General features: G+C 37.6%; 1 protein-coding gene across 1 annotated transcript in view; it reads left to right on the forward strand.

The window, feature by feature from the left end:
* LOC117375487 (alpha-1,6-mannosylglycoprotein 6-beta-N-acetylglucosaminyltransferase B) overlaps positions 1-24383 on the forward strand; it is a 149838-nt gene extending 125455 nt beyond the window's left edge. The window contains exons 12-17 of the mRNA XM_055223459.1: positions 4223-4378; positions 5347-5493; positions 6994-7110; positions 9913-9987; positions 19702-19967; positions 20909-24383. Coding sequence (XP_055079434.1) covers positions 4223-4378; positions 5347-5493; positions 6994-7110; positions 9913-9987; positions 19702-19967; positions 20909-21107 — 960 coding nt within the window. The 3' untranslated portion in view covers positions 21108-24383. The remainder of the gene's footprint in view (positions 1-4222; positions 4379-5346; positions 5494-6993; positions 7111-9912; positions 9988-19701; positions 19968-20908) is intronic.
* The last annotated feature ends 1903 nt before the right edge of the window (positions 24384-26286 follow it).

Genomic DNA, 26286 nt, shown 5'->3' on the forward strand with positions numbered 1-26286 from the left:
AAGAATTGGCGTATTTCCTCGCGTAAGTTGAAAACAGCGATGACGTTTGAGAAGATTTTAACTAATCTTTTTTTGTGGAATACCCAGGTTCACCCAAACTCTACCTCCTGCGGGTCTTGGATAATTTGAGTTTGAGACCCCTGATCTAGACAAGCAGGTAGTGGACCGGAAAAGTTGCACAGTGCACCTTTAAAAACACATACAGTGGGGCAAAAACGTATTTATTCAGCCACCAATTGTGCAAGTTCTCACACTTAAAAAGGCCTGTAATTTTCATCATAGTTACACTTCAACTATGAGACAGAATGATTAAAAAAAAAAGTTCAGAAAATCACATTGTAGGATGGTGGAAAATTAGTATTTGGTCAATAACAAAAGTTCATCTCAATACCCTTTGTTGGTCTCCACTTTCTGTAAGGTAGTTTGTTGACGTAGTGTGTTACTGTTTCTCCTTTTCTTTGTTACTTTGGTCTCAACTCTCTGCAGGTCATTCACTAGCCCCCCCCCCCCCCGTGTGGTTCTGGAATTTTTTCTCACCGTTCTTATGATCATTTTGACCCCACGGTGTGAGATCTTGCGTGGAGCCCCAGACCGAGGGAGATTATCAGTGCTCTTATATGTCTTCCATTTTCTAATAATTGCTCCCACAGTTGATTTCTTCACACTGAGTTCCTTACCTCGTGCAGATTCAGGTCTACAGATTTGTTTGTGGTTCCTTTGACAGCTCTTTGGTCTTGGCCATAGTGGAGTTTGGAGTCTGACTATTTGAGGTTGTGGACATGTGTCTTTTATACTGATTATGAGTTCAAACAGGTGCCATTGATACAGGTAACGAAGGAGGACAGAGGAGCCTCTTAAAGAAGAAGTTACAGGTCTGTGAGAGCCAGAAATCTTGACCAAATACTTATTTTACAGAGGAATTTACCAACTAATTCATTAAAAATCCTACAATGTTATTTCCTGGATTCTGTCTCTCATAGAAGTGTAACTATGGCGAAAATTACAGGTCTCTCTCATCTTTTTAAGTGGGAGAACTTGCACAATTGGTGGTTGACTAAATACTTTTTTTTCCCACTGTATTATGTCAAATTTACTCTTTTGAGCTTTTAACCGTGCCAAAAAACTGTCATTGTATCTTGCATCATTCACACTAGTTTCAGTAAAAGTCTGTAAAAAGCCCTTTGCCTCTGAGCTGCAGAAAATATACAGTTTGAAATTTCCCAGGATTGTTGCATCAAGTTAAATCCATATTGCATTTGTACATAGGTTCATACATAAGTTTGGACACAAGTATTCGCTTGTTTCGAGCGTGTGTGGGATCAAATGTCGCTGGGATAATGTTGACATTTAGTAAATTTCTTCTAAAAAAAGACCAAGAATCTTCTGAGGACACTTCAACACAGAAATTCAGCAGATTTTAAGAATCAAAATGGTTTAATATCTGGTCATGATGTAAATTCTGTGAGATGTTAATATTGTTAGATCACCAGTAACTAATCTTGAAGGGTTCAAAGCTTTTAACTATGATACAATGGCGGTCCGTCATCATTAGCTCACTCAAAGTTGTATTTCGATTGGTTCATGCATATTTCAGTAATCCTCTATAGTCCTGCGTCAGTCTTCACCTATCCCCTATCTCCACCTACTTCTCTGTACTTTCTTGCAAATATTCAAACAATTCACACTCCAGTTCATATACGTTTGGTTAAAAATCATCACATACCCATTTTCCAGTAATAAAAATCAAATAAGTGAGAATTTGCTGCTGGCTACGGTGAAATTTTACTGTGAACAGGACATTTTAAATCAATATTGAGATTTACAATGAACATAATGTAAAATAAGGATCTATGTATGTTATACTTTAATAATACTAAAAGCGTAATGCGTCTTTTTTAACAAGTCACATTATAATTAAAAGCATGTGGCCATTACTTTACCCTGATTAGTCCATTATAATATCAGATGGTTAATAGTTAAATTGCGAGAAGAGGTTAAATTTACTCAGCTACATTTACTTGACCAACTTTTTAAAGAAATTATACTGTTCCAAGTGCTTTTTTTAGCAGCACTTGAGCAATAATTTTAAAGTGTTCCTCTTCCCACTGTGAGCACGTCTACAAGAGGCAAATGCTTTATGTTGACAGTATTAAATGATTTGAACATTTGAGAACACACCTAGCATACACAGTGCGTTGTTATAGCGCATTAGTCATTGTTTACAGCCATTGTCCCTCTTCTCTGCAGACACCACTCTGACTTTGAAGTGCACGCTCTCTCCCTTAAGGTTTAGCTCACAGTCACTTGGATCCAGCTGAGCCTTTCTTCTTCATCCCATAGCCCAGGACATGTCCCAGTGCAGACAAACATTGTCAGATAAACAACTCGCTCTCAAAACTGGAGCTAAAAATTCTGCATGGAGATTTTAAACAGTTTGAACATTTGACTGGCCTCGTGAGAGCTGTGAATCGCATCTCATTCACTTTTTGTTGTGGCTTTCTGTCAGGGTGCATTGCGTTACTGTTGAAATCTCTGCTCCTTCCTTCTTCTTCTTCTTCTTCTTCTTATTTGTTTGTCATGCACCGAATGGATACACCCAGCTGGAAGTAAGTACAGCGACATGTCTGTGATGTACTGTAAAAGTTGTGTTCAAGTTGTTTTCATGCTTTTCTAATTATTACTTGGTTTCTTGGGATAGTACCTGGTAAATATTTATCACATTTTACATCGGTCAAGTGGCAGTTTGTGGAAAAAGTTGAGAAGAAGAAGGTACAAAAATACAGGAAGTAGCTGCGAGTTATAAAACAGAATATCTTTATGTCACCAACACTGAAAATTCTATTGAAAATGCAGACGGTTTACGCATAAGGATGGTGTTTTCCTGGCAGTGGAAACAAACAAAATAACAAAATAAAGGTGTTTTTTGTGTAACTTTTGTATAATTTCGACAACTTTTGGATTTGTTTAACGCTATGATTGTTAGGTAACAGTTATGGAATTGCCTCTGTTTGTCACGTCTGCTGTCTGTGTCCAACCAGGAAGTAAAATTATAAACTTCACCGTAGTAAGATAAAGTAAAAGGCAAATAGGCAAGATTTTATAGTATAATTTTAAACCTATGTTACCTATGTTTTAGTGAAATGAGCCTGTAATTAACCTGTCATATGCAAGTATTAAAAAATAAATAAATAAAAGGGTTACTCATTATCTGCTTGTGGTTTCCATACAAAGCATTTTGCATGGTTGTGTGGTATTTTTAACCAGATGCCCTACCTGTCACAGTCAGAAGCCAAGGCAAGTTTATTTGTAAAGCACAATTTGTACGCAAGTGCTTTACAGAATAAAAAAAGACATTAAAATGACAATACAACAAATCAAAACATAAATAATCACAAATAATCATCATAAAATCAATATTAAAGGAGAAAAGTGCAGGATAAAACCCTTTCAGTCGTATGCACAGATAAACAGAACTGTTTTGAGACTGGATTTAAACATTGTTAAAGTCGAGGCCTGAGTCACATCTTCAGGAAGAATGTTCCAGGTTTTAGCTGCACAAAACTGAAACACTGATTCTCCATGTTTAGTCCTGACTCTGGGACCAGCAGGAGGCCGGTCCCTGAAGTCCTCAGAGTGTGAGATGGTTCATGTGGCTCTACATGTGGGAGATGTTCTTTAGTGCTGGTCCACAGAGAAACTTTTACACAAGCAGAGCTAACATGAAGCTAATATGAAGCTAACATGAAGCTAATATGAAGCTAACATGAAGCTAACATGAAGCTAACATGAAGCTAATATGAAGCTAACATGAAGCTAACATGAAGCTAATATGTGTGAAGTGTTGAAGGCAAAATTACAGCATGTGCTCAGGTGAAATCTGAACCACTTTCTGTTTGGTTTGTGGGTGAATACTTAGCCCACAACTCCCCCAGTTGAATTAATAACGATCTGTCCATTATCCCTGGAATTGCCTGACGGGAAATCCATACTGTTGAATTAATACTTGCATATTGGTCTTACAAGACACAATTCAGATTCAAAATGAAGCACAAAATATGAGCAAAAGCTGATACAGGTCGCTGCTTCTCACAGCGCAGGTTAATAACTCATTCTGCTGTTGTTTGATACTGGATATTTTCCATAGAGTAATTAGAGCGGTAAAAGCCACATGCCAACAAGATGGATTACTATAGTGATGGTAATCAAAGCTGTTTCTCAAAAGGGCAAAGATAAGTTCCTGGAGCTGTTACACCACCACATGGAGATCCACGGCACCGTGTACTACGACTCACAGCGCCCCCCACAGGTGCCCGCCTTTGTCAAGAACCACGGGCTACTGCCTCAGCACGAGCTACAGCAACTCCTCAGGAAAGCCAAGGTACACAGAAAACTGGCATCGGGCTGAATGATTTGGAAAAAATATCTAACTGTGATTTTTCTGACAAGCATTGTGATTTTTATTTGTGTTTCAATATCAGGATTGGTTTACAGTTTATGTTTAAAGCGGACCTATTATGCAAATTTGACTTTTTAGAGCTTTTAACAAGGTCATAGTTGTTTGCCCTTCTCATTTCTCTACTCAAATTTGTGTTTAGTGTTTTCTTTCTTTTATATTGAAGACATTATTATTCTGATCAAGCCCGTTTTCACCACTGGAACACACCCACTGATCTGTACTTACTTCATTCTCCAGTTTAATTTTCTCAATACGTGTAGGATTTAGCAGCGTCGCATAGTCCTTTTTTCTTTTTTTTAATCCGTTGCTCTTTAGAGTGATGTGCAGTTATCCATCAGAGGCGCCGACAGCTGTGCAGCTCTTTGTTGAGAGGACGTTTACGGCGGCGTCAGCTCCCATTGGGCAGCACGGTTTTCTAACGCAGACCGTTTCTTTAAGTCATTTTAGATCAGTATTTAAAATGTATAATATATAACATAATGATCTCCGGGTGTCATAGATCATAATGATACAGCAGATACAGCACAATACTTAACATAAGCTTTAACTGTGTCCAGAAGATTTGACAAAATGACTGAAATATGAACTGACAAACTACCGATAATACAAAGATGACATTTCAGAATATGTTTGTACAGATCTAAACTACAGGATGAGCAGCTTTTATGCACAATATAAGCAGATATTTTGTTGTCTGCAGAGGAAATACTCCAAAAACACTGCAACCTTCGCGATTTGCTAATTGCGTCCATTCCGATAGCAATTTTACTTGAATTGCGATTAATCTTGCAGCCCTAAACTGGCACGTTAACAAGCACACGGGCAGCTTAATGTATGCCCGCCCCCACAACACCCCATCCATTCTCCTTCTGCTTTTTTTTCCTGTCAAGCTTTTTATAGGATTTGGCTTCCCATACGAAGGCCCCGCTCCACTGGAGGCTATAGCCAATGGATGCATCTTCCTGCAGCCCATGTTCAACCCCCCACACAGCTCCTATAACCACGACTTCTTCAAAGGGAAGCCCACCTCCAGGAAGGTACACGTCCTACACACGATAACATATGCTCAATCTACATTTGGCGCTTGTAAATGGTTTCATGCAGCTAGCGCCTCGAAATAACATCTGACATAGGTTTGTTAGATCCGTACATGTTGGTTATCCAGTTTACCAAAGCTGTAGGAGTAAACCTGGAAGTGTTTCTGTGTTTTTTTAATGAATCTTTGGCTCGTTCTGCTAAATGTCGTGTATAAATTACCTTAACTTAAAAAAAAAAAAGCATCTATTCTTTTGTGTCATGTTATAACCAAGCAACTAATATTTAATTTCAACTCAAAGACAAAAATTGGTGCACACACGTTTTCTCTAAATATTCAGCATTTTTTTTAAAAGTCAGAATAAAGCATGTCTCCAGTAACATCAGTGTTGCAGTCACATGTTTTATTTATGGGTCTGTATTTGTCTCCAGTCTTTTTTTTAACTAGGAACTGCAGCTAGCCTGTGCTTTTACTATTTTAAAACAGATACTACAATCACAACTGAGCCTGTGTTGCCAGAGCTTTAACCTGCAGATAAAGGACATATACAGGTTTTTCTCATTCTCAGTGTATGGATGTGGATATGTTTACACTGCAGCAGAGGCACTGAGTCATGATCGTCTGCAGGTGCTGGGGTTTAGGTAGTGAGGATTCAGAACAGAGGGAGTGCTTTTAAATTGCACCTCTGTGGCAAATAAAGTGATATTTATTGTTTGATTGATTGGATAATCATCATGAGGGTCAAAACAACACGTTACAGTTGTCCCTCGCTATGTCGCGGTTCACCTTTCGTTGTTTCGTGGGTTATTTTAGTGCAATCTTACATGCTTTTTTACATCGTCTGAACGTGCATTGTGTTCTGCGTCCTGATTGGCTGTTGGACTGTAGACCATTGTGTTCTGCGTCCTGATTGGCTGTTGGACTGTAGACCATTGTCCATCAGTCTCCTCCGTGCCGTGTCTCCTGTCCAGTACAGAATGTGTTCAGACAAATTTACATAAACGTTGGATCGCAGTGTGACTCTGAAGTGCTGTACGTTTGCAATTTGTTTTCTCCCCGACAAAACCCACAATGTCGATGAAACGTTCTGCACCGACAAAGACGCCTACGAAGGTTTGAACTTTGAGAGAGTTTAAACGAGAGAGAAATGTGAGAAAATGTGAACGCCTGTGTGAGAAAAGTGTATAAAGTGTGTGGTGAGGGGTTTTACAGACAAAAACATATAGAATTGTTAAAAATAAAGCTGATACTTCGCAGATTTTGCCTATTGCGGGTTATTTTTAGAACGTAACCCCCACGATAAACAAGGGACCAATGTATAACTTAAACAAGCTGACGTTCATGTGCAGTGTTTTTGTAATCAAGAATAAATCAGCATTAGAATTGTTATCAGAAAAAGCTGTGTTTGATTTGAACATGCTGACCTCACAATTAGATTTATGTCATTTAAAATCAAAATGTTACGCACAGTCACATTAAAGATCTTGTTTTTGTTTGCCAGGTGACCTCGCAGCACCCGTACGCAGAGCAGTTCATCGGGAGACCACATGTCATCACCATCGACTTTGGGAACTGGAAGACCTTCAACGAAACCATCCACGAAATTATGGACCTTGATGTAAGTTTATTTTGCGTTTAAGAAAAGCGGGCGAGGAATGGTATTTTTATTCACTGGCCAGGGTAGAGGTCTTAGCCTTTTATCATTTTCACTAGAGCCAGATTTGTTGAATGTTGCTTCAAACATAAGATATAATAAAGTAAATTAAAACACAACGTAGATTACATTATAGTTACACAGTTAAACAACACCGGATAACTTTCTGGAGTTATGCATGATTCAGTGGAAACATAAAGTTAAACAACATAAACATTAAAAGGTTTCCATGGAAATGAGCCCTAATCAAGACCAAATGACAGTCAGGTTTGTGGAGATGCAAGCCCGCTCAGAGTAAAGACACATGTTTTCCAGTTTGTCAGTTTTATTATTTTTATTTCTTAAAATTTGGCAATGGTAATGGGCCATCAACATAATAACTGCTGGGATGAAGTTGTATTAATCTGTCAATAATAAAAAAAAAAAACAACATTTTTATGACACTGTTCATAGTCTAAAGCTAAACTAAAGTAAGATAGAAATAGATGTAAAATTATACACAGAATCCAGCTGGCTAAGTGGCTAGCTAACCTCACATCTCGCTAGCTGGTTGTAGTGTTAATGTCAAGCCCTCATAATAATGAGCTCAAATTTACCACTTTTCACAGCCGAGGTGCGGACCTAATTTGCACACTTGAAACTCTGACCCATTTTTGAAGCCCTCGGCGACTAATGGGGCTCTAAATCACGGCGGAGGGATGTAGCAGACTGCTTAGCTAGCTCTCTGCAGCCTGTCGCTAATTGCTAGAGTGTGAATACGCCTTCGCCGCAGCTGTTTTTACATGGCGTTTTTCCACAGGCTAGCCCTTCCAGCGGTGACGCATTGTCAACAGTACATCATCATTTATCAAGCTGCTCTCAATCTGTCGCAAACATTATGCAAAACAAGAATACAACGAGAGGGATGAGAGCAGCGTGAGTGCTGTTGACAAATATTTTGGTAAAGATTTTGTTATTTATCATAAACAGTAATTAAAGCTGCATTATGTGACTTTTCGGGGGGGGGGGTTCATCACCAGCTTGTCTTGCGGAGATGTTATTGCTTTGTCGGGAATGTTTCAGTGTGGCATTAAACTTATCAAACCTGCATTTATTCAGTAAAGTTTTATTGCTAAAAGATGTCCTCTCCACAGATCTGACATGTAATTTGGCCTGGTGGCGTCATCTGTTTGTCTCCATGGAGGTAAATGAGTTTAATGCCATACTGTGTAACATTCCAATAGCAAAAACATCTCTTTAAATACTCCTTTATAGCTGGCTCAAATTAAGCCGTACAAACCTCATATGTGTCACATTATAAAACTCCACATGTTCTTCCCACAATTCCTGACAAAAATACAATTATAACCAAAGTAAAACCAAATAAAATCACATCTTTGGCTTTGGTTAATACGTTTAGCTAACTAGTATAAACGGTTAGCCCCACGCACACCTAGCCTTTAGCCTGAAGCCTTGATAAACGATATGTGAACATACATTTTGTGACTACCTCTAAAAACAATCATGGCAAATGCACAAAACAATCACCGAAAGTGTTTCCCATAACTGAATTTTCACTTGGAGTCTATTCTTTCTCACGCTCCGTCTCGATTATACAAAGATGGCCAAAAGGCAAATAGCGTGGCGCAGTAACTGATGAAGTGTCAGATACATTTCATTAAACTCAAATGAAATAAAGTAATAACACCGCTAAAAGGAACACAGCTTTAACACGAGCCATTTGTCAATTTAAATGTCCTATAGAAACAGTATCTGGGTAACATGTTAACTCATATGAAGTGAAAACTGGGCCTGTATGAAGCTCGTAACTCAACAATTTAAATGTTTATTTTTTGTGTTAAATATAATACAATTTGAGGCAATACTTAAAATGAGACAGGTCTTTATAAACTTCAAATCCCGCCTCAAAACAGTTTCATTTTGCTGTGCGTAGAACTGAAAGGAAATCTGTACTCTTCTCTTTTAAAATCTCTTTTTAAAATGATTATTTATGTTTTTTTATTTGTTTGTATTGTGATTTTAATGGACCTTTCTTAAGAAGACACTGAATTACTGTGCTCTATAAATAAACTTGCATAAAAAAGTAAAATAACAACGACAACAACTATAATTAGGCCAATTGGATTTCTTTAATTCTCTAAAAAAAACTCAAAAATAACACTTTAAACAGCCTGAACAAAGGCTCACTTTATTGCAAAAATATATTTCCATGCTATATATAAGATCATTTTCTACTATGATTTTCTATAGTTTTATTTATTTATTTATTTATTTACATCGTAAGCAGTTACTTTAATTAGGTTAAATCTCAAACATGAAAGACGACTGAATAAATGCATTGATTGTTTTCATATTGTACAATGTCACTTTTCTCAAATTTTCCTGCGGCAAAAATCCAACCAAACCACAAAACCAGCATCTTAAGAAAAGTGATTTCACCTGCCCCGCCGCCCCAATTAAACTCTGAATTCCAACAGAATTTACAATAACTTGTCACCGCCATTTAATTCCAGTATTTCGCTAACCAGCACTTGCCCTTTTGTCCGACATTAACATTGATGGTGCTAAAAATGAGGAGATCAATTTCCAAAGCCGTCATACGTGATGCATCGGCTCTATTAGCTTTATTAGGCTCACGTGATATGGGCCTTCTGCAGTTTCACTAATGAACACGTCAGACCTGATTTACTCCTAGTGGCCTGGGTCGTAAATTACAGGAACTACATTTTTTTCTCGAGTGTGAATATGTCTTTGGGTTTTGTGCAGGTGGAGCCGTTCGTGCCACATGAGTACACCTGTCAGGGCATGCTGGAGAGAGTACACGCCTACATACAGAACCAGGTAAGCGCAACACCTGAACTCCGCCCACAACCACATTTTAAATACAGCAAATAAACCGGGAAGTACCTGGAGGACTGAAGAAAAGAGTGAGGGGGCGAAGAAGAGCGTGGTCTGGACATAAGTAACACTGTGATTGGACTAACGGGTCTCCGCACGTCAAACTCCGCCTCTGCAGCCAGGTGTTTGTGATCAGAAACGCCTGGCTGGAATCACGGCAGTCTTGTGTAATGTCACCATCTACTGAAAACTACAGAGGCCACTGGACACAGCGCAAACTTAGATTTATGCATTTTTAACAGAAGATTTGTCTAGTTTGCATTAATGTTACCAAAAATGACTAGGAACAAATAATTGCACTCTGTGATTTGATAATTGCGCCAACTCAGTTTTTGATTTGATTCCAAAGGCAAAGATTCAAACAGATGCTTAAGTATCCACTAGTAATTGTTACAACGAGAAGATGTTTCAACTACTGGTCCGTCCGTTACCGTTACTTCAACATAATATTACACAAGTAGAAGCACAAAGCAGTGGTTCAAGAAATTGCTCAAGTAAGAGTGAAAATGTAATGCAGGAACTACTCAAGCAAAGTGAATTTTAGGAGTAATACTCTGACCCTAACATCAGATTTATCATTTTAAGGTAATGTAATATAAATAATGCACAAATCACATAGTATTTTCAGCACAGAGCTTTTGTCACTTGTAGATTTAGTCACAGTCACAAAAACCCCTATTTAAGTAAGAATACTGTTACACCATCAAATATATTTCTCAACTTGGAGTAAAAGTATGGCGTCTAAAAACTATTCAGAAAGGGCCTTTTTATTAAAAAGTTACTCAAGTCAATGTACTTGAGCAAATGTAAGTACTACCCCCCTCATGAGCATGAATAGTTGAATGGTTGAACAAACAGCTCACCATCACCAGTGCGATGTGTGTACTATTACTGCAGTACCAGCCCCGTGGTTTGAAGTACACAGTATTAGTCAGTGCATATGGTGCCACAGCAGGAGATCTGGACCCACTCAAGCTCCTGCTCCTGTAACTGATTTATGAGCTGTGTCCAAGTTAATTGGAAAAGTAAATTATTGCACAGAGGTGGAAGTCTGCAGCTGAGGAAGTACTTATTAAAGATATGTTTAACTACTACTACTACTACTACTACTAGAGATATTCTGATACCAGCTGATACTTTGACTTAAGTGTGTGTCAGTAACATATTATGCGTCTAATAAATTTCAATTTTGACATGGAAAAATACTCAAAAATATGACAGTAATAAAATATGTTTGTACTTTTTCTTATTTTTTTATATTTTAAATGTTGCTTACTAAAATTTCAACATGTCATGCCAACTGAATTAACCACAAATAATAAGTTTACAGTAGTATTTAGTAAAAAGCGCAAGGAAAAGAATATATACTTTTCAGATTTCAGTTTAAAATGTTGTTAGTGTTAAAAGTTATTAGTGTTATACGTGAGAATGAAGCTCCAGTAAAGAGTTCTCACATAAAAACTGTCAAGTGTCAGTAATAATACGAATCACTGCCTCGTTCTAAAAGCGCGTAACAGTATATTTCTTGTCTTTTTTCTGACCTGAACTCTAATTTAACATTCAAGGCAGAAACATGCAGTAGTCTAACAGTGGATTTAAGGTATGCAGGAAGTACAAAGCTGTCTGCACTCAGTTGTCTCAGCATCTTTGTTGACAGGAGACGAGGCTCTAATTGGACCGGCGTGTGTGTGTGTGCGTGTTTATGAAGTGTTTAAAGAGAATGCTGAACGCTGCTGAATGTGTAATCCTAAACACCAATCTAAAGTACATTTAAAACGCGGCCGCAAGATTAATCGCAATTTAAATGGATGCAACTGGCAACTCGCAAAAGTGTCGTGATTTTCTCCACAAACAACAAAAATACCCCGTCTTAAATCGCGTAAAAATGGCTCACGCTTTAGTTTAAATGTGATTCTCGTCGAAATATGAACTGACGATCAATCTTTACAACATTTAAAATATGAACTTTGAACAAAAAGCCTAGTATTAAAACAAATCCTAAATCTGTTATTCCAAACTTTGTCAGGAAAATAGCAATTAGATACTTTTCCCAAATCGTTCAGCCTTAATGTACGTCCTCCTCAGGCTTTTTACTTTATTTATTTTTTTATTTTCTGTTTTTTTTTACTCGTAATCAACGTAACTGTGTGTTTCACAAGGTAGAAACGCATCGAAACAACAAAAAGTGGATCAAAACGCCTTTGTTACGTGAGACTGATGATGGAGTGATGAAGGGGAATGTGCAGAGCAAGAGGCAGGAAGTCAGAGGCCAGGAGCCGACAGGTGGAGCAGTGAGGCAGGTGGAGCAGCGAGGCAGGAGAGTGATGACACGATCAGCTCATGGTGGTTGGATAAGATGAGACTTTAAGGCGGGGGGTACAGCGTCTGTAGTTCCAGCAAAGTCGGGCGTGTTCTTTTCTGATAAGCCATTGAAAGGTTGTTGTATAAGCAGGGATTTTGTGAGAGTTAGGGTCAGGGTACATTGAAATTATGCAGACCAAACTGAACAATAACCAGTCCAAAAGTTGTCCATGAACAGACTAAACGTTTGAAACCTAACGCACCCAAATTGCTTCTTTCACTGGACTATGACAACTTTCACAATAGAAATGCAAATGACATTGTCTCCTCATCCAAACCTGACTTGAAGCAGTTCATTCTTACTGTTGTTTTTTGTAATAAAACACAATGCAAATATATTCAAATGTAATAAAAAACGCCATAATACAGAGTAATGTAGAATGAAAGTGCTCCCTGCTCCGCGCTCGCTGTGTCTGGGCTGGTACAAACTGTCTCCACACAAGGTCACATTGTCAGTGTCTCTTCACTTCACTTATTCCACATGCCTGCTCATCTGTGCTGCGTTCAGGTTGCTCTACAGTAAAACCATTTCCAAGTTTCAGTTTCCAAACTTAAAAATGTGCTGTGCAGCTTTTCTGGTAGAGGGTCTGTTATGGCCCAAAAGCAAATCAAAACATTTAATAAGGAAACAGGAAGCAAAGATAAATGTTCAATACTTTTTATTACTTTTTTAAAACTTCCTGGTTGTTATTTATTTTTAAAAACATGTACTGTATTTTCGTCGCATGTACCGTACAAGTCGCACGGGAGTATACGTCGCACAAGCCAAAAATGCATAATAATGAAGAAAAAACATGTATGTCACACATAAATCATATCCGAGTATAAGTTGTACCCCCCACCAAACTATGAAAAAAAAGTACGACTTATAGTCCGGAAAATAAGGTGTATTTTTTTCTCTTTAGTTGTTCTTTCAGAATACTTTTGAATTTAAAAAATATATATATAGGGCTTCATGAAAATCTTGAATCTTGAAAATCTCAAATCTGAACCTTAGCTTGAGTCGTGTACATGTGATACTTTGTTGGTTCTTTTGTGAATACAGAATACAGCTCGGTTTATCCATTGCCTCACATAATAAATAATTAACGACCCAAAACTGAGCCCTGTGGAACCCCATCTAAAAGTACCTGTCTGTTGGAGTTGATGTTGTAAAACTGGTGTCTGGACAATGGGATTTGACATTTGACGTTGACAAAATGAAGGCAGTAACTTTGTAAATGGCACTAAACTTCACTAACTTCAGATTTTTTTGGGAGAAAATCACCTGCACTTTCATGTCATAGTTGAGTTTTTAAAAATATTATCGTACACATCTCTTTGGCACACAACATTCTACTACTTGCTTCTTTTTACGTCTTTTTGTGTGATGGTTGCTGCTTGTTTTGGTCTATTTTCCTCAAACTTTGTTGCTTGTTTCTGTCTGAAAATCTGGCAACCCTGCTTGACCATCACATTTACCATAATTTATTCTTTTCTTCCTCCACAATGCTGAATCTATCCTCCCAGTGCAACCCAAGTCCGCTTCAATACAACTCACTCTGCCAGATAGGCGATCAGATTTCACTCCCACGCATCCTATTTTTGTTGTAAGCAATTATTTCCCAGACAGTATTCAAATGGCAAACTTGATTGACGTTTTATAATTTCAAATAGAGGTAATTTCATTGCTTTAAATCAGCTCGTTGGCTGCACAACAACATTAAGACGGGAAGGAACAAATACGCTGCTTTTGTTTTAGTGTGATTGCGAACCATAGGAGGTAAGGAAGTAGACTTAATTATGTATTCAAGCGCGCCGGGGTTCTTACATGACCGGTATTACGGATATGACAAACGAGAACAATGATTTATGTTTATGTCAAGTGTTGGGGACTTTTATAGTGGAGTGAGTTGTAGAAACACAAGTGTAGCAGGCCCAGAGAGCTTTAACGTTAAAGATTTTCAGGTTTTTCTAATTACTACCTATGAAATTATGGCTCTTTCAACATTGAGTAACAAAATATCACAGGGTTTTCTACATGTCCTGGAAAACCTGGAAGATAATTGAGGAAAAAAGGCCAGACGTCCTCCAAAATATAGATTTGGTTCTTTGTCTTTTACCGTGTTATTCAAATCAAATGAAGACTTTTACTGCCGCCCACAATGTTCTTTTCACACACAGAGAGTCGTGAGCACTTGAACTCGTGCTCATGAACACTTATGTGCTCATTTATTCTAAGTTGATATGATTGGGTTCACATGTTCTCCGTCTAATTTCACTTCCACCAGAAAATATATTTGGAGCATCTGCACAACTAAATATTGTGTTTGTCTTGGTATATAATTAATTTGTTATAACTGTGGACCTTATACTGCATCTTTACTATGAAACTGTATAAAAAACGGGGACTAAAAATGACCTGGAACATTATTTCAAGTAACCTGTGTGAATCCTGTATTACAGCTAGAAATGGGACGATATTACAATTTAGACTCATGATTATTGTGACCAAAATAATCACAATTAACAATATTACATCATGATAATTATTAAACCAAGGCAGTATAACATCCTCATATGTGACACCAGGACCTTGTAGAGCACATGTGTCAAACTCAAGGCCCATGTGCCAAATGCGGCCCTCCACGTCATTTTATGTGGCCCTCAACAGAATAAATTAAAAGGTATGACGGTCTTAACATGTTATTTTATCAAGCAATACACCGTTAAACAGCTCTATTTTTACATCTATGCAAATAAATATGCAACATTTGTAAGCTGAATAAGAAATAAATACCGAAACAGTTAATTAAAAAGTTATAAAAGAAGTTACGTTTGTTTTACATCTGGCCCTTTGAGAGCAGATGTAATTGCTGATGTGGCCCTCGGTGAAAATGTGTTGTAGAGTAAAACATTGTATTGTGGCCTAGACAACCTAAAATGCCAGGTCCTCGGAGGTTATAGGTTCAGATCCATTCATGGTTGTTGCAAAACCACGCGTCGCTGCTAGCAAGATGTGCAATCAGCTGTGCTAAATGCTGCTCAGCTCGTGCTAACCTAAGGATACAAAGTCGAGACTAACACGGATTCTAACACAAACTACATTCAATAGTTTATTTCTCGTGGCGTGTTACTTACGATGGATATTTTCAGCTCAAGTTTGTCAAGCGATGCAGGATGTTTGTCTCGTAAATGTGCGTGTAAGTCGCTGGTCTTTGCCCTCGTAGCCGTATCTTTTTTTCGTCAGGCTCGTCTGCAGATCGGTGGCTCATCTTATTGGTCTTGTTTTTCAAATCCATAATAATTCCACATATCAGACTTCACCTTCTTGAGCGGAGGATGTAAATGTGTGGCGTCACTGGGATTCAGATCCACTGCCCTTTAGCCCCAATTCAGAACAGGCACAGAAGCGAACAAGTTTCACTGCTATAACGGAGAGCCCCCTTGTGGACAAACACCAGAACTACATCTTAAACATTGTATTGAAACCGGAAACATGAGGCAGTGTGGTGCCGTAAAAGCGTTTATGATCATGTACGATGATCACAAGTATTAAAAAAGGCCACGAACGATTAATTGCAGACCTTTTTTTATCGTGATTAAAGATATTATTGTATATCATCCCATCTCTAATTAAAGCTCAGATTGTTTTGACACAGTTTGACAAGTACAAAGAGTTATTTTGATTCATATTTTAAGCTTTATAACTTTATATAGTATGGAAAACAGCTGAAAGTGCCTCTGCTCGATTATGCAAAATTAATAAGTACTAGCAGAAGTTACAAGGAAGCCATCTGCTGGTCAAGCTGTTTGAAGTACAATTCAATTCTGTGGAGTACTGTCAGAAGTATTTCAGTGCAGAAATGTTTAGAATGAATGTGCTTAAGCTGAACGGACTTTAAGACATGAAAAACCTCTTCCTGGATTCCCACCTCATGACATCAGCGGGTGAAACTGAGCAATTTAAGCAGGATTACTCAAACACGCACAAATCAAAGAAAACACAATTCCAGGTGTGTTTTTGATTCTAATATGATAAAAGCTCAAAAACAATTTAACATAATGTAGGACTTTTTAATTGAAAATACTGTGTCGTGTTCTAGTGGTGTGAAATATCGTGCTTTTATTTCTCTTACAGTGCAGTCTTTTTTTTTTTCTAGTTGCATTTTCTCTTCTGCTGAAACCAGGAGTGTTGCCAATGCTTCACGGAGCTCGGGCGATGTCAGAATCTAATTACATAAGCGCCAAGTATTCCTTTAACATTGATCAAAGTACAGCAAAACGAACGTCCAACTCAGCACATTATGATCACACCAGCTCTTATATATGAAGCTGTAGAGCACAATCACGGTGAAACAAAACCGTGTGAAGCTGCGCAATAAACTCGATTTTAAGAGTGACATTTCAGGTAAAGGTGTTTGGATTTTTTTTCCTTTCAGTTTGGTCATTTTGGTCATTTTGCTTTGTCTTCAAATATACGCTTTTATCGAGCGTTTTCCAGTCTTCAAATATTTTTTATTTCACTTCGAATCACCTGTTTTTCTTTCAAACACTCGCCTGATTTAGTGTCATTTAAAGGTGCAGAGTCCGCCACCTGCTTCGCTCCATGGAAATGTTATTGCTTTTTCTGGAATGTTTCACACTATGGCGTTAAGTCACTGGTCAGGTCTGTGGAAATTTGATGGTGTTTAGACTAAAAATGCATGTTTTTCAAGATATTTTGTGGAATAAAACACTTGTCATTTACAAAATTTGTGATAAAGTTCAATGCCGTATCGTGGAAAATCCCAGATAAAGTAAAAATAGAAAAGAAAAGAATAATATTACACCTTTAAACAAAGAAAAACAAGATGAAATGTGATTTTTTATGTTGTTTTTATCGCATAATATGTCAATTAAATCAACTAATATGTCAACTAAGAATTTAAACCACAAGTATTTTTTTTATTATTATATTAGTTTTTTTGTGGTGTAAAATTGCAAATTTAAAAAAAAAGGTTGAAAAATTGCAATACAATTAAAACGTACATCTCAAATCCAGTACAATATACACACCGGCATAGTTTCACCCTAAACCATCCCCCTCTTTGTTCACTATTTAACCCTCCCTCCAGCTCTTCCCTCTTTTGTTCCGCTCTTATCCGTGCATTCGTGTCTCGGCCCGTGAGCTTGTACAGTGGAAGTGCTTCGTGATGGAGAGATTGGGGCTGGGTTATTGCCTGCGGGCTCTGGGAGGGAGGCTGTTTAATAAAGGGGGTCTAGAGGCCATAGGGACGTGTCAGTGGAATGCCATTACCTGGTCTTATAAGAGGCCCCGCTGGAGGGAGAATCTAATCCAAGGGCCGGCCGTACGTCTGCTTCTACCGAGCGACTCTCATTTTATTATTAGCCAATATAACTGCATTTGTTTTATTTGGAGATGGATGAGGAGGTGCTGCCTCTCGAAGCGATTTTGGCCGGGGCTGCACAGTATGAGAACAAGCTGCGATATTAGAGAACTATGTTTGGTGTTGCGATTTTACCTTTAATTTCAGATGTGTTAAAACTAAAAATGCACCTGCTTTCAAATTACAGTATTATCCGGACTATACGTCGCTCTGGAGTATAAGTCGCACCAGCCAAAAAATGCATAATAATGAAGAAAAAAACATATATAAGTCGCATTTTTGGGAAAATTTATTTAACAAAAACCGAGACCAAGAACAGACATTTTATCTTCAAAGGCAAGTTATAATAATAAGAATAAAATATCGAACAACAGGCTGAATATCAGTACAGCACGCTAACGCTAACGTAACACATTTATATTTATTCAGCGACATGAAGCACAGACAGAACTGAACACGTGTCTGGTTTGTTAACGTCAGATATTAACAGTCAATCAGATAAATAAAGAATAAAAACAAGCAACAAGTTTACTCTGGATCTCACTACAAATCTCCACTTCTGCAGTTGTCAGTGCGACAGTAACGAAGATGTCAAATTATATACTTTAATTTCACATATAAGTCGCATCTGAGTATAAGTCGTACTCCCGGACAAACTATGAAAAAAGTGAATTATCGTCTGGAAAATACAGTAAAAACTTAACAGGCTAAACCAAGATGACTCCAAGTTTGAAAAATCATGAATAAAATATGTCTTTTTTGCACTTTACTTCAGAAAAAACAGTAAATGTCTATAAAGTTGAGAACTTGGTGTTGCTGTGAGATGCTTATTTTCGTGATATCGATTGTTGCATCAGCCTGTATTACGATATCGGTGTTTTGCGATGTATCGTGCAGCTCTACTTTTGCCTTATGCCTGGTTTCGTTTATGGATCATCATCATCAAACTCTGGAATGTGAACCCAGCTTATTACCTGGCGTTATAAACTCTGCTGGAGGGTTGAATCAAATCCAGGGGCTGCCAAACGTCTGCTTCTTTAGAGCTTTAGCCCTGTGTTGATTAAACTAAATGTGTTGACGTATTTTATTTAGATTATAAGGTTTAATATGGGACAAGAGCAGAAAGGAGACGACAGTGAGTGAGCGATTTAGCTGAAGATTTGGTATTTTTTGGTACTTATATGTAAAAAGGCAGGTTAAACACGATTCTTTATACAAACACATTATTTTTTGTGCTTTTTTCTGCATAAATAGTTGTTTTTGCGTGGACTCCTGCGCAGTTTGGTTCAGATACATAGAACACGTAAAAGTTTTGAAAGCTTTTGCCACACCCCCTTCTTTATTTTTTTATTCAACTTTTGTATTTTCATTTTTGGTTGCACAGAACCCAAGCTATAATTACAAAACAATTATTTTTCTGTCTGGGAGTTTATGATTCTACAGTGAGATATTTATTAATTGCAATATACAAGTGGAGTACATAAAGTTTTTGAGAACCAACTTGCATGCTACTACTACTTTTGTTTCATTAAGCTAAATTTTACTCTTCGAGCACTCAAAAATGCTCTGTTTAAATATGTCCAGTTTTGTTGCGTCACAGATAAAACTCCTTAACCTCATAAACCATCACTGGACTCATGCTGTGGTCAAATTGTGTACAAAATGAAGTTCTATTTGGCTCTGTTGCTGTAGCGTTAAGCTTTACTCCGCTTTGATCATGTATTTGACTTGATTTTATTGATTTATAGTGTGTATTATGATTGAACAGGACTAAACAATATCTAAAACACAACTGATTTAACCCCGGAACTGAACCAGATTTGAATCAGAGCTAAACTAATGTCTAAAAAAAGGACTAAACCAGGTCTGAACATTTTAAAAAATCCCTGTCATCACGATCCCTCTCACATCCTCTCTCCTCCTGCAGGACTTCTGTTCACCTCAAAAGCCCTTGGACTCTCCCAGCTCTTGGCCAGGAAACCCCCCCAGCCCCTTTCGTCTGCTGCCCAACTCCAGCACTCTGTCGTGGGCACTGGCTGACTCGACCCCCCCCTCGTCCTGGCCCCCTCTCTCGGCTCTCAGGGTCCTGGCGTCGGCTCTGAACCAGTCCTGTGTGAGGACGTGCCAACGGGCCGGCCTCGTTTGTGAACCAGCCTTCTACCGCTACATCAACATAAAGGAGGCGTTTCACTCGTAAGATGCGCACGTTTGTTATTCTTATGGTTTGGTGTTTAGCGTGGGGGTTTTTTTGGTAATACGGTCAGTTTTTGAGTTTAGTCACTAATAAAAATATTCAGATTCAGCTTTTGTGCATTTATTTTTTAGATATTTCATGAAAAAAGTAGAAAAAAACTGACTCTTGCCTCGTTCAACACCACATTCAACAATCTGACCACCAAAATGTTACCAAACCCGGGATAATATAATAACCCGGTCACTGATAACTGGACGATATTGGATTATAATGGCATAATTATCACATCACAGCGATAATTCTTACTTTTTAAAATGTTTTCGATAATTTAATCTGATAATTAGAAGCCCAAAATACACAGATTCTTATGATAAATACACGAAGCATATTGTTAATAATAAGAAATGCAACAAACGCAACAAATAAATCAGCAAATCAGCTTTTACAACGCGGCGGGAAGAAGAAAATGTGCCGATATGAAGCATTACGAGGACATAGGTCGTGTATAATTTAGATGGAGTGGGCTGACATTTATGTGCTCGTAAATGTCATGGTTAAAGCTTTATACGTGTGGATTATACGGCTTTACCAACATATAGACCCAACTAAAACAAACAGATTAATAAAAAGTTTTGCCCTTTTAAAATCGTGTTTGTTTAAAAATCTATTACTGGTTTCACGTTATCGATCTGTGACAAACATCTTCAAATTATGGGTCGTCGTATCTGTTGAAAATGTCGTTATTGTGCATCACCGACATAAGAGAGAAAAAACAGATATAAATCCAGGTTGTAGCTTTAATTAGTCATTATTTTAAGTTCTAAAACATAAAACGCAAACGCTTTGTGTGTTTAAAGGCCGATAACAACACAAATAATACATCACACTTGTCTTATAACATGCACGATAAGAAATATTTGTCTTTTTTTTCCATTCACAGGTTGAACTTCCAGTGTGAGGGCGAAGAAACGGAGAGGAACCACCTTTTACCTGCTTTTTTAGAGAAGCATAAAGAGTGTTACCTCCAGCAGGAGCCTCTTCTGTTCAGCTGCGCAGGCTCCAGCCCAGAGCACCTGCGCCTCTGCCCCTGTAGGGACTATCGCAGGGGCCAGGTGGCGCTGTGCAAAGACTGTCTATGACCACAGACTAAGGTCCAGAAGGAAATAATGAAGACACAAGACGCTGGGGCTTCACTATAGGTTGGGTTCATGTGTTGTAACTTCAGAGGTGGGTAGAGAAGCCAAGACATTGTACTCGAGTAAGAATATTACTTGAGCAAAATAGTAAGAGTAAGTAAGTAACTGTCAGGACGTAACATCTGATTTATAATTTAAAGTTAATGGAATTGGAGAGACAAAACATTAAATAACGCACAAAAATGAGAAAAACAAAATCATATCTTTTTTTTTTAATCACGGTTAATCATATGAATTTAATTGAACTCTAAGCCATTGTATTTGAGTAAGAGTAATGTTACTTCAAAATGATATTACTTGAGCAGAAGTAACTGTCAGGACGTAACATCTGATCTATAATTTAAAGTTAATGTAGTTGGAGGGACAAACCATTAAATAAGGCAGAAAAACTGAGAGAAAAAGAAGAATATCTGAAGGAGTGGTGCAAAAAACACAAATGTTCAAATTAGGGCTGAATCTTTTTTCACTTGACTTACTCACAGTGGGAAGAGTAACTGAGTACACAAGTAAGAGTACTGTTACTTCAAGAGAAATAATAAGTAGGAGTAAAATTATGCTACTGGAAACCTCGGAAAGTGCAATTTATTCGAAAACTTACTGTAACTGAGACCTCCCCACCTCTGAACACTGTAAATTGCCCATAGAGATCAGGCTCGTTTAGGATTTTCAGTCAGTCGAGTCCAAATTAATGAAGGTTTTTGTGACGTTAAAACTCGTAAAAGTGTGAAAAACAGAACTAGTTTATTTTAAATGGTCTGCAGGGGTCCACAGTCACTCCTCACGTACCTTATGCGAAGTGTTTTTCACAACGTTCAGAGAGAAGAGCAGAGTTTTAGCGTCACAGTGAAGCAAACACACACTCACACACACACACTATATTCACACGAGGCGAGGCGTGAAGTGTCTTGCCAAAGAACACAACGACTGAACAGCACAGAACGTCTGATGATTTAACCTGATTTTACAATTTATCTGTTCTGGATGCAGCGTAATTGAGTCAGGGCAGATCACAACGAGATATTTGTGTGTATTTATTTACATATTACCACTACAAAAAGGTTTTCCCAGTACTTTATATTGTACTTTATAGTATAGTATAGTACTTTATATTGTAAAAACAGTCAATCCAGTTACAGCTACTGCAAAGAAGTGACACTGCTGTAAAGAATTCAGTCAAAAAAGTGATAATATATTTATTTAGGTTTAACATGGGAAGATGTGGGTAAAGTTTGAGTTTGTGTCACTTATTTTATTGTTTACATTTTATTGTTTTGTTTTTTAATTCATCTCTATGGACGTTTTACCTTCTTGGGGCAAACTGTGAATTTTTCCAATAATTGATTTAAATGAATCCTAATCTTTTGTTTAAAATGAAGGTGGAGGGCAGATGAGAATCCTGTCATAGAAATGTCTTTTAAAAGTGTTCAGATTTTTCTTTGTGTTTTTTTTTTCTTCCATTTTCTTTACACTGTGACGCTTGTGCAAAGGGAAAGACTTAACCCACTTATTTTAAGTCAAATCAAACTTTCTGAGAAGAATTTTACTTAATTTTACTTCAAACTCCGAGATTAAAAAGTGTGGCTAAAATTTCCCAAATTTTATTCTGACTTTTATAGGAATTCCACCTGATTTTTCCTCTATAAAAAGTCCCTAAATGGCATTTTTATTGAAATATGCTTCAACTTTGACTCTGTGCACAACAGCGCCCTCTACCTCACTGTGAGCGTCACTACTTCCTGTTCAGTTTTATCTTTTTTTTTTTTCTTTCTGAGTCACGCTAAAATGATTAAGTAATAGAAGATGAGACAGTGGACAGCGAGCTGTGCATGGATGTCATTGACAACATGTTAAACACTACACAAATAAATCTGCGTTTAGAAAGAGACATGTTTGTGTCTCAATGCTAATGCTAATGCTAATTTTGAGCCATAATTCTAATATACAACAACAACTACAACAACATAATACAACAACAATAACATAATACTACAACTACATAATACAACAACAACATAATACTACAACAACAACATAATACAACTACAACAAGAACATAATACTACTACAACATAATACTACAACAACGACATAATACAACAACATAATACTACGACTACATAATACAACAACAACATAATACGACAACATAATACTGCAACAGCAACATAATACAACTACGACAACATAATACTACAACAAGAACAACATAATACAGCTACAACTACAACATAATACTGCAATAACAACATAATACTACAACAATGACATAATACAACGACGACATAATACTACAAAATAATAATAATAATAATAATAATACAAAATAATTTAGCTTAAAATAAACCACACACTGAAGTATTCTGCATATAAAAAATCACTGGCTGGTCTTTATTTTAATTAATTAGAATGTTAATAGGTTTATTTTATGTGTTCAGATTTTTTATTAAAGCGACTGTTAGCTCTGAGACACCGTGAGCTAACAGCTAACACGCTGCTGTGCACAGAGCCCAACATATGCTCCACCTCCCTCCAGACGCCAGCTCCACCTAATCTTATATTTATCAAAAACAATCTAGTCTGGAGTTGAAATCTGATGTTCCTCTGTGCACAGCATGTTCTCACTTATAATGAGAGACCATCAGACGGAAGAGGCCAAAACTACAACGTGCTGTACTCCAAAAGCATCGTAAATAATGCTAATCGATACTACAACTAATATGGAAACTAGATATTTATTTGAGCAGGTATTGATACTAAAAAAGTCACATTTACAGGACAGAAATACCTTTAAAATGATCTTTAGCTGCATCAGAACCACATAAGACACAGAGACTATGGACGACTGAGGGTTTACAAAGGTATAAAACATAAAAGTCTAAATAAAAAGTATGTTTATCATCGTGGTTTTGGAATTAGTCAAGTCTACAATCGTGTGAACTCAACGTATAAGTGCAAACCAGGGCCAAAGGAGGTTCACTTTCATTATCTCAGGGAAAACTGCATGATTGTTGTACGAGATTTTTGGAGTGGGTTTATCTTTTTTAAACTCATGACACAAGTTGTGATAATCAAGAGCAATCTAAACCTTTTGGATAAAGATGTAAATATGTTTATGTTTGGATCATAGTGGATATTCTGCACCCAAAGTCCTTTATCGCCTTGTCCGAGATGTACTATTTTACATGTTCTGTAGTCGCAATATTTATATGTGTTGGTTAATAAAATACGACAAAAATATAAGCGCTTTCAGACTCTTTTTCTATCATAGACTTCTACACCTTAATTAGCCTTAATAAAACATGAACAAAGACTTAATTCATGATGAACAAATTGTTTATTAAGAATTATTCAGGCTTAGTAACTCATTTATTAATGGCCAAACTCATAACTCTTAATTAAAGACGAGACATTTGATGTACTCTGAGTCTCCCCTTCCTTTGCTCTCCGTGCTAAGTCACTCCCCCTTCAGGTGCACTCTCACAGCACAATCAGTGTGGATCCTGCTAATGACTCTACTCGTTGTGTAGATTTATTTGTTGTGTAGATGACTGTAGAGCACTGACTGATGTGTAAATAAAAGTGTAAATGTTCTGTTAAAAAAGACATTATTACTCAGCCTAAATCCGATATTATACTATTTGGTAATTTATGCAGTAATTATGAAAGAACATGCTTGTATATTTATTGCAGAGGAACGTGGCCATTTTCGAGTTGCTGCAGTGAATTTGACCGACGCCGTATTGGCAGAGGTGGATTGGCACTGCGTCCACTTTTGGAATGTTTTTGTCTTTAAATGAAATCGTAGATAATGATTTACCTCAAAACTAATCTGTTTAAACATTAGAGACTCTTACCTGACACAGATGTTCATTTAAAGATTAGATTGTGTAGATTTCACTTTAACTCTGCAACATCTGGAAATCTGCTTTACTTTTCACCTTCTTATGTCAGATATGAGGGTCAGTGCAGATGTTTGTGACAAATAGACTTTATTATAAATCCCTGTGCCTGTTATGTTTACTGTTGTTATTATTATTATTATTATTATTTAAATGATGTGAAATTGATCAAATATAGAAAACAAGACGTACTCAGTGATGTGCAGATGTTGTGTTCACTGTACAGGCTAAATCACTCACAACATTACAAGTAAAAAAAAAAAAAAAGCATTTGGGATTGTTTCTTTACAAATTAATCTCTCTCTGTCTGTCTTTCTCTTTCTCTCTCTTTTTTCAGTCTCTCTTAATCTCTCGGTCTTTCCCTCTCTGTCTCTCTTTCTTAGTCTCTCTCTTACTCTCTCTCTCTCTGTCTGTCTTTCTCCCTGTGTCTCTCTCTCTTTCTCCCTCTCTCTGTCCCTCTCTGTCTCTCTTTCTCTCTCTCGGTCTTTCCCTCTCTCTGTTTCTCTCTCTCTGTCTCTCCCTTTCTCTGTTTCTCTCTCGGTCTTTCCCTCTGTCGCTTTCTCTTTCTCCCTCTCTCTGTTCTCTCTCTCTTTCTCTGCCTGTATCTCTCTCTCTTTCTCTGTCTCTTAGCCTTTCTGTCTCTCTCTCTCTTTTTCGGTCCCTCTCTGTCTCTTTCTCTCTCTCGGTCTTTCCCGCTGTCGCTTTCTCTTTCTTCCACTCTCTGTTCTCTCTCTCTTTCTCTGTCTCTTAGTCTTTCTGTCTCTCTCTCTTTTTCGGTCCCTCTGTCTCTCTTTCTCTCTCTCGGTCTTTCCCTCTCTCTGTTCTCTCTCTCTTTCTCTGTCTCTTAGTCTTTCTGTCTCTCTCTCTCTCTTTTTCAGTCCCTCTCTGTCTCTCTTTCTCTCTCTCGGTCTTTCCCTCTCTCTGTTTCTCTCTCTCTTTCTCTGTCTCTTAGTCTTTCTGTCTCTCTCTTTCTCTGTCTCTTAGTCTTTCGGTCCCTCCTGTCTCTCTTTCTCTCTCTCGGTCTTTCCCTCTCTCTGTTCTCTCTCTCTTTCTCTGTCTCTTAGTCTTTCTGTCTCTCTCTCTCTCTTATTCAGTCCCTCTGTGTCTCTCTTTCTCTCTCTCGGTCTTTCCCTCTCTCTGTCTCTCTCTTTCTCTGTCTACTTAATAACACACTGTACGTCTAAAAACAACACAAACTTATTTTCTGGTTCTGAGGCTGTGGT

Source organism: Periophthalmus magnuspinnatus, chromosome 8, assembly GCF_009829125.3.
Source record: "Periophthalmus magnuspinnatus isolate fPerMag1 chromosome 8, fPerMag1.2.pri, whole genome shotgun sequence".
NCBI lineage: Eukaryota > Metazoa > Chordata > Actinopteri > Gobiiformes > Gobiidae > Periophthalmus > Periophthalmus magnuspinnatus.